This window comes from Festucalex cinctus, chromosome 20 (assembly GCF_051991245.1).
Source record: "Festucalex cinctus isolate MCC-2025b chromosome 20, RoL_Fcin_1.0, whole genome shotgun sequence".
Taxonomy (NCBI): Eukaryota; Metazoa; Chordata; class Actinopteri; order Syngnathiformes; family Syngnathidae; genus Festucalex; species Festucalex cinctus.
This window is the reverse complement of record NC_135430.1, coordinates 10,413,084-10,421,958: the sequence shown is the minus strand read 5'-3', so window position 1 is coordinate 10,421,958 and position 8,875 is coordinate 10,413,084. Positions and strand designations below refer to the sequence as shown.

The window sequence follows — 8,875 nt, the reverse complement described above, 5'->3', positions numbered from 1 at the left end:
AACAATCATTTTCACAGTGCCTTGGTACATTTTTTTTTTTAGTCACTTGTTGCTAGGCAGAATTTGCGGGCCTCGGTCACTTCACGACCATGGAAGCAGTGGAGGAGAATAAACTACCTACATTATAGTTAATATTCTGTATAATAATTGGGATATAAAAGATGACAAATAGATTAAAATGGTTGCATCTGACTTTTTGCTCCCTTGCAGTAGCACAAATAACAAAGGTGCAAACAGTGGAAGCAAGGTGATGGATGAAAGGGGTGTGCATGTGTATGCGCGTTGAGAGCACACAAACAAGCTGCTCATGTCACGCATGGCCTTGAGGAGCCGCTGTGGATTTAAAGGCTCCATCAGAAGCCCCCACCCACAGCCCACTCAGGGACCTCACCCGGGGCCGTCCTTGGCGCTGCCTGATAGTCTCTTTCCACACAGCTGAGTGGGCAAACAGCGGGGTCCTCCTGGTGCAGCCGTCCCAGGGGGTCGCCACTCGCCAGCCCCTCTCCTCCGCACCTCCGCCAAGCTTTGATGTGACGGACGCGAGAAGGAGGAAAAGCACTCGGCAACTTGAAGCCCACTCCACCACTTGTGTGTGTTTCTTTGTGATGTGGTGGTGGGGGGGTGTGGGTTAAGGGTCGGTGGGTTCAAAGGTTGTTCAGCCTTCTGTTTGTTGTCCGCAGAAGTGCTGCTTGCAAACACTTAAACACACTTTTTTAACTGCTATCGTTATTTATTGTAGGATTTCATTTCCATTACAAAACATACAAACGCCAACTAGCTTAATGCTAACGCACAGAGCAAAATGGCAAGCTAGCATTGATGTCATACTGATTCTACATTTTTAAACCATTTATATTTCAGCTTCAGCGATAGCAACACATTCAGACATACAACAATATTATCAGCCATATATTATTTATCCTCTGAAAAAAACAACAAATATTAATGCAGATTAATTGCGACTATCTTCTGTGTTTCCTCGTCAAAATTACATGCAGTAGATGATTAGAGATAAGAAGTTATAATTCAAGGCACCACTATATTTTTTATGTTTTGGAGGAATCTGTTATTTTAAAGTTGAGTCATGACTGTATTATATAAAATAAATACTGAAAACAAGCTTAGTAACATTTAAGAAATAATTTGCATTTCCCCCCTAAAGAAATAGCACACGGTTTCATGGTCACTTGTTGCTAGGCAGAATCATTTAAAAAAATATATAGTATTATTTAATAAAATAAGAAAAACAAAAATAAATACAATCTGAACAATATAAAAATAAAATATGAGCATCACACATTTATTTGAATAGTCACTTGTTACCAGGCAGAATAGGTTCAGCGGCTCAATCACGCCGCTGCGTTCGCATGTCCATCATCTCCCATCCCCACCCATGTGCACATCCTGCTCGGACCCCCACCACTGCCGCCCCCTTTTTGAAGGAGGAGTAATTAACGCGCCATCTGATCCACCAGCCCTCCACATAATCTCTCTTGGGTAACACACACACACATAAATCTATGAACATGCACATGCACTCACAGGTGATCCATCAAGCGGTGTTAACTGGCCTGATGGAGCTGTCAGGGCAGGCGGAGAACCTGAAGAGGCCATCGTCATCATCATCAACGTCATCATCATATGCTGGACCTTTGAAATGGACGCATCCCATTATTTGATTGATTAACAGACTATGTGCATCAGTAGCATGCAAAAGGGGGGCCTTATGGGGCAGTGTCACCGGGGATGATCTGCCTACACAGGTTGATACCACGTGTTTAAATGTAAGTTATTTTAAGGATTATAATTACATCAATGCTAGTTTCATTAGCCCTTTTATGGCGTGTCACAATGGGCGTTAGCATTAAGCTAGTAGACTTGGTGTTTTGGTGTCTTTTGTCAGTGAATAACGTTACATAAAACATTGCTATATACTTTTATGACAGTTTGGACTCTGGAACTAATTAGTCCAAATACAACTGACTTTTTGTTTTTCATGTTGCTGTCAATCCAATCAGCAAAAAAACCCAAATGAACTGCCCAAATGGAATTTATCACTTTGAGCGTCCACTCTTGAGAAATAACGTATCCTGTCAAACCAAATCCGCGCTTTCCGAAACTTTAAGAGGCTTGAACTTTCCGTGACCGTGATTGAAATCAAAGCGATTTCACGCTGCTCGCGTAAAACGTGACTTCCCGACGGAGATCGTGGCGGCGATGACGGCGGCAGGAGGAGGATGGTGAACACAGGTCCGACCAAACAGGCTTGCGAATTTTAGACTTTTGTTTGGCTTTTTTAAATGGGCTTTTAAAATGAATGTCCAGCCTTCTAAATTGACATGATTAAAGCCAGTGCACCTTTCGTTGTCTCACACGCATAGAAAAAGAACACACAAGACTCAAAAGACACTCAAGCATTTGCGCTTACAGCTAGCGCAATCACACCTAAAGAGCAAACGTCCTTTTGTTCTCCAATAAAATGGTAAATTCCAACTTGGGATGAGAGTCCTATCAAGCTGGTTAGCTAGCTAACATATAGTGAGGTAATTCCTTACGCAAGCTAGCTAGCTATTGAAGCAGTCAACTTATTTAGGCTACTTAGATGGACACAATTGCACCACACCAAGATACAAATTGAAAGAAATAAACCTGCTATTATTTCTTTGGTATTGCTTTTTTTGTACTACAGAATTGTTTTTTCCCCATTGTGCTATTGTAATATAGGTGACGCCTTTATTTTGAAGTAAATAGGAAATGGTGCCATAAATCGAGAGGAAATTACGTAACTAACCGACATGCCGCCATTAGTAGCGTCCAAGGTCAAGAAAGATGTTTGCGTGCCAGAGAGAAGAAAAACAACTAAAGTTAAGATTCACCGACCTATTTATTTGCACTTGGTTAAGAAGGGGGACGAGGTTCGTAAATGTCATGTTTATTTATTTTTTTAACTATCGTTACATTTCACGTTGTTTGTGATTCACTGCATAGTAAAGCACTACCGTTTTCACCCACTAGAGTGTGCTAACGCACAATGCTATGGCTCAAGATTCTGTTTTGAGAATTTGTATTTCTGTATGGTTTATTTTTGTTTTAAGGAAATGACAAAGGAAAAGGGCATGGTTAAAATTTTTACATACTATGTTAATTGTAGGCAAAGAAGATTATTGTAAAGGCTATAAAACCATAATTTAAGGGAATTCATTTAAGGTATGTGGCTTAAATAAGGTAAAATGGATGCACAGAACATGCCGTTTGAGTTGTTAATTTTACTTTATTTTGTATTGTAGCTTTTACGGTGTGTTCACACGAAGGGAAGGTCAATAAAAGATTGTGAACCATCAGTTGGAGAGACCACCTTTATTTCAACCCAGGATGCTATAATTATTACTATTATAATTATTATTATTACTTTTTCATCAAAATTATGGATGAACTCCACTACTTTGCGGCCAAACTTCAAAGGCATGACTCGTACTCCACATCTTTCCTTTAATCTCCTGACCACAATTTCGAAGTTTTTAGGTTGTCTATGCCACAGGGCAATGGTCTAATCCACAGGTGTGCTCCACTCTGGTCCAAGTTCCCAACAGGCCCTCTAACAAAGGCCATTGTGGACCAGAGAACAATGGAGGCGGGTAATCCCTCTGCAGCGCTGACAGCTTGGCCCTTCCAGCAACCTCATTGGTGGACGGATGACAGAGACGGGAAAACCCGGACGCACTATTCGCCCCAGAGCGCACACCCGATTTCTTTGTGAGGATGTCTGTGGATGCATGAAGTCAGAGAAAACCGCTTTGAGGCAGAAATGAGTGGAGGAAGGGGGACCTATCGTACCTTTCTCTAATTTGGCACTGGCACTGTAAATCACATTGAATGGGCATTTGAGCCAATCAAGAGCAAGAAATTAAACAACAACATATCTAAATAACAAAACAAAAACAAAAAAATATATGAAACGTTATCTTGTAATGCTTTGGTCTTAAATTCAAGGATTTTTAAGAGAAAATCTTTCTTTGTTTGGGTGTTATTACACAAAGGTTGCATTTTCTTAAATCCTTTTATTCTGAAATTCCTCACAGCCACCATAATTTCTGTCAGATGTCTGAAAAGCTGAAATTCCTGCTAATTCCAATTGTTATCATATTTCTCAAGATGATGAATAATAGTTTTACTTTATTTTGGTTTTATTTAGTTTTCCTTATAATTTCCGCTGCCTCCAAAAGTAATTATTGTCTCAGGAGGAAGTAATCCGTACCCACCTCACTCTCAAACCTGTTTAAAATGCTTTGGGATTTTCTCATTAGAGCTACTGAGTGAGTGCATATTGGGTAACAAACATTCCCAAAAGTGACTTGGAAAGCTCTCAGTTGATATTTTCCTAAAATGTCAACAGGTTCAGTTGATGTTCCGTCATGGAGAAACACTGTCCTCTGCTGGACATACGCATCATTGCATATTCCTGTGAGTGGCGCTAGCTTTTCAGTTCACGTACCTCAAGTACTTACTGTACTGTATGTGTATCATATATTTATTTTATTTATTACAAAGTATAAATGGATGGCTGTTATTGCAATTATTATTATTATTATTATTATTATTATTATTATTATTATTATTTTTATTATTATTATTATTAGTAGTAGTAGTAGTAGTAGTAGTAGTAGTAGTAGTAGTAGTAGTAGTAGTAATAGTAGTAGCAATACAGTACATTTAAGTAATACATTATGATGCGATATTCATGATTGCTGAGAAGAATCAAGTTTAGATATTTGATTCATTTTTTTCCCTTCAATTTTTGTGTTTTATACAAATCGATACTTACAGTTTATTTGCTCTTTTTTTTTTTTTAACTTTTCATTGATGTATTACCTATAAATGAAAGTTGCAACTACTGATAAATCAATATTAGAAATTAATATTAATAATAAAACTATCTGCAATTGGCTGGCAACCAGTTCTGAGTGAACCCCGCCTACTGACCGAAGTCGGCTGGGATAGGCTCCAGCAAACCCACACCCTTGTGAGTAGTAAGAAAATGGATGGATGGATAATAAAAACTATTCAATGCATCTTTTTCATTTTTATTTTATGTTGTTTTATTTTATCTTTGCGACATTTTAATTTTGTTTTATTACACAACTTAAGATATAATAATAATAATAATAATAATAATAATAATAGTGATAATAATAATAATAATAATAATAATAATAATAATACCAAATGTCAAAATAATAAAATACTTAGCAACACGTTAACACCAAGTCCCTTTAACGCCACATTTTTTGTCTGTTTTTTTTTGTTTTTGTTTTGTTTTGTTTCATTTTTGTTTTTGTTTTAGCGCGATTAACGCAAAGCAATTTTGTGCACATTACTTCCGCATCCTGTAATGATGATTGGCCAACAATCTAGTCACATGGGTCATTTGCCTAATCGGCTGCGTATCTAACGCGGAAGTGGGAGATTTTTTATTTTTTTTTGTAACATGTCTAACATGAAGAATATAAATGGAGTGTTTCTACGTGGACCAGCTACTGGTTGGTTTTAACGTAATAATATCGCTTCTCTTTTTCACTTGAATTACAATCCATGTTAAATTCTGTATGTGAACTTTTAGGAGCCTTCTAATGAGGCTCTACCGGCAAACAAGTGCGTTTGTAAGCGTCGACTGGTGAGTACAGTAAATTGTGTGTACATGGCAATTCATTTTAATTAGAGTCATTAGTGTACTCCTTCGACAAACAATCATAAATTCATCGAAACGTTGTATATTTAAACTATTGTATATTTAGAAAGATAATATATATTTTTTATTTTTATTTTTATTTTTTCAAAATCCCCGGATAGGTGAATCCCCGGATGCCAAACCGCGAGAAAGCGGGGGTCCACTGTATTCCCTTTCTGTTTCTCTCAATTGTTATACTGTACCTGTATTTTTATTATTGATTTTTTGTACTTAGGATAATTTCCACTAGGTGTCAGTGCTGTTTAAAAGTAGCCTACTTATTAAATAAAAAAACATGAGAAAGGGTCCACTCCATCCATCCTTATCATCACCTTGTTATGCTGATGGATGGCAGCACTTAAGTGTACATGGGAGCCTTTTGCTCACCGGCTCTTCAATGCTTGTGCCCATGTGAGAAGAAAGCTCATTAAATGTCTCTTGAGAGTCGCCTCGCACGGTTCCTTGTGGGAATCTCACCAACAGCTGCGAGTTTAACAGCCACCCGATGAAAACACTTCCCCTTGCTCGTTTTCTGCCTCAAATCTCACAAAATCTTGCCAGACTTCCACCTGGTAAGCATGGAATGGGTGTATTGGTGATAGCGTGATGATAACCATAGAACAGGAAGTTTCATTTGTCGTGATAGGAAACCCCAGGGAGAAAAAATGTTTTATTTAGAATAAACCTCAAATATTGTGAGATTGCTACTCTGTACGTATAGAAAGGACGTGCCGATGCGAGTGTGATAAACATAGAGCAGGAAGTTTAACGTTTTGCTATTTCTTTGGCTTTTACAACAGTCTTTTGTCTGTGATGTCACCATGAAACTCTCTGGCTGCTTTCAGGCTTTTGCTCCGCAAAGTCTCGTTGTGGTCTTGGAATGAGAGTCCTCGTCGTCAGATTGTCCTGACATCCCAAATGGCCAGATCTGGTGGGACAAATAATTGTACAAAAATACATCATCAAGTCAAACACCATATGACAATATGAAGTGACACATATTTATGTTATGACTTAAAAAATAAAATAAAATAACAAATAATAATAATAATAATTATTATTATGACTATAATTATTATTATTGTATATTTTTATTTTTAAATATATATTATTAATATTCCGATATAAAAATGTATAGTTTTATTTTTAAATATATATTATTAATATTACTATATATTATTATTATTATTATTGTTATTATAGTAATATTACAATAATATAATATTAAGAATATATATTTAAAAATAAAAAATACATTGTATTAGAATATTTTTCAAAATTGTATTATAGTAATAATAATGTCTATTTAAAAATAATAAAATAATAATAAAATAATTATTATTACTATTATTATTATTATAGTAATGTTAATAATATATTAAAAATATAATAATAATAATAATAATAATACTTATTATTATTATTATAGTAATAATATTACAATGTATGTATATTGTACAATATATATTTAAAAATAAATAAAATTTATTTAAAAATAAAAATATATAATATATTAGATTATTTTTCAAAATCGTTCAGCTTTGTGATATACAATAAATATATTCATAATAGGCTACTATGTGATACATGACGGTACCATGCAAACTGACACCATAAGATTTGAGTCAAATAAAATGGCATACCAGACTGGTGGTGGTTTTGACAAAGTCCTCGTCCAGCGGGTGTTCCCGCAGCGGGTGGTCCTGGAGCAGTCGCCTGAGGTGCGAGATGTAGCTGGAGGCCAGGCGCAGCGTGTCCAGCTTGGACAGCTTTGTATCGGGGGGCACCCAGGGTAAGGTGGTCTTCAGCTTGGAGAAGGCTTTGCTCAGCACCCTCATCCTGGCCCTCTCGCGGGCATTGGCCGCGTTTCTGTGCGACTCTTTCCCTCCGCACTCCGCTCCTCTGTATTCCTCGTCCCACCCGGTGGGCATGGCCACCTGTAACTCCTCGGGATGTGCGCTTACTAGGAAGCTAAGGGTGGACTGGTTGGGGTGGGAAAGCAAACACAAGGTTCTGTCTGGGCGACGGCTGTCATTTTAAGAAAGCTGACATCTGGGCAACGCTTTCTCCTCCCACCACTCAAGAGCCACGCTCAGCCTCCACTTAAGGAGACTTGTGACTTTCTGCCAAGTAAAGCAACTGTATGGATTCGTGCATCCCCTAATCGATTAGCAAATGAATCGACAACTCGGTTGATAATCGATTAATCATCAGGAAACTAAAAATTGTTGGAATTTCAGCCTCTCAATAGCATATATTCTGTAAGCTCTGCCTTAGGAAAGCATGCTTAGCTTAATGCTAGTAAACAATGCAAAACATCGTTGGCATGCTAACAGTTAGCATTGATAGTCGCGGTTTTGGAAGCAACAGATATTCAAACACAAAAAGGTGGTGTGACATGTGTCTCTTCTTCGTCTGTCAGTATGACTATAATATACTTCCCTCCGGTGGCCAAGACTGGCATAGCAGAAAGTGCAACAACGAATTGGAATGCAGCATTAGTTAAATTCTTGTGTAATGTGTTTAAATTATGTTATTAATCTACGTTTTTATAAATTACAATTATAGTATGCTAATTTTGCTCTTTAGGAAAACACAAGCAAAACTTTCCCGGGGTACTGGAACAGATTAATGGCTTTTCCATTAATTTCAAAGGGCAAAGGTGATTTGTAGCTCAAGACACCACTATACAACCTCCATAAGTATTTTTTTAACTCACCTTTTTCAGTGTCTCCCCCGCAAAAAAATGTGTTGTCTTTTTCGGTGATAGAAATGTCTTGAAGACCTTATCAAAAGTGTCTAATCCTGTGGGAGTTTTCACAGAGGGATCGCGTTTCGGCACACAGAGCAGCTGTTTGCCGTTCCCATGACATCTGGCACGTTGGCATGACCAGGACTAACATCCATGTTTTGCATTCTTTTCTCTATGTTCTAGTTGCTTCTTGAGGAATTATTGTCAAAGACTGGAGAAAGGCCAAGGTTGGGTTCGGGCTGGCAGACAAAATGTGCCAAAACTGCTCTCAACCTGCAAGTTGAGCCTGAGGGAAAACTGCGGTGAGTGGATCAATCCAATTTTATATTTTAATGTACAGGTCAACACTATTGCAGTTTTTTTTTTTTGTTTTTTTTTTTTACATTTTGAATTTCTTT

General features: G+C 37.4%; 2 protein-coding genes across 3 annotated transcripts in view; one reads left to right on the top strand and one right to left on the bottom strand.

Annotated features, from left to right (window-relative positions):
- Nucleotides 1–5,437: 5,437 nt before the first annotated feature.
- Nucleotides 5,438–8,875, top strand: part of kcnb2b (potassium voltage-gated channel subfamily B member 2b) — a 118,013-nt gene continuing 114,575 nt past the window's right edge. The window contains exons 1-3 of one of the 2 annotated variants that reach the window (XM_077508818.1): nt 5,438–5,537; nt 5,618–5,671; nt 8,661–8,779. The gene's annotated coding sequence lies outside the window, so the exon portion shown is untranslated. Of the gene's footprint in view, nt 5,538–5,617; nt 5,672–6,624; nt 6,657–8,660; nt 8,780–8,875 lie in introns of those variants that run through there. The other variant, XM_077508819.1, reaches the window with a different exon arrangement.
- LOC144009816 (musculin-like) lies at nt 6,567–7,792 on the bottom strand. The gene is made up of 2 exons (XM_077509706.1): nt 7,369–7,792; nt 6,567–6,653 (listed from the first exon to the last, which is right to left on the bottom strand). Exons 1-2 carry the CDS (start codon nt 7,654–7,656, stop codon nt 6,567–6,569), a joined length of 375 nt encoding a protein of 124 aa, XP_077365832.1. The 5' UTR covers nt 7,657–7,792.

Bases quoted from the DNA above. Each gene is read 5' to 3' on its own strand.
- LOC144009816 (XM_077509706.1), bottom strand. From the start codon at position 7,656: ATGCCCACCGGGTGGGACGAGGAATACAGAGGAGCGGAGTGCGGAGGG. The intron at 6,654-7,368 runs GTATGCCATTTT...TTGTCCCACCAG, and splicing joins TCAAAACCACCACCAGTCTG to ATCTGGCCATTTGGGATGTC.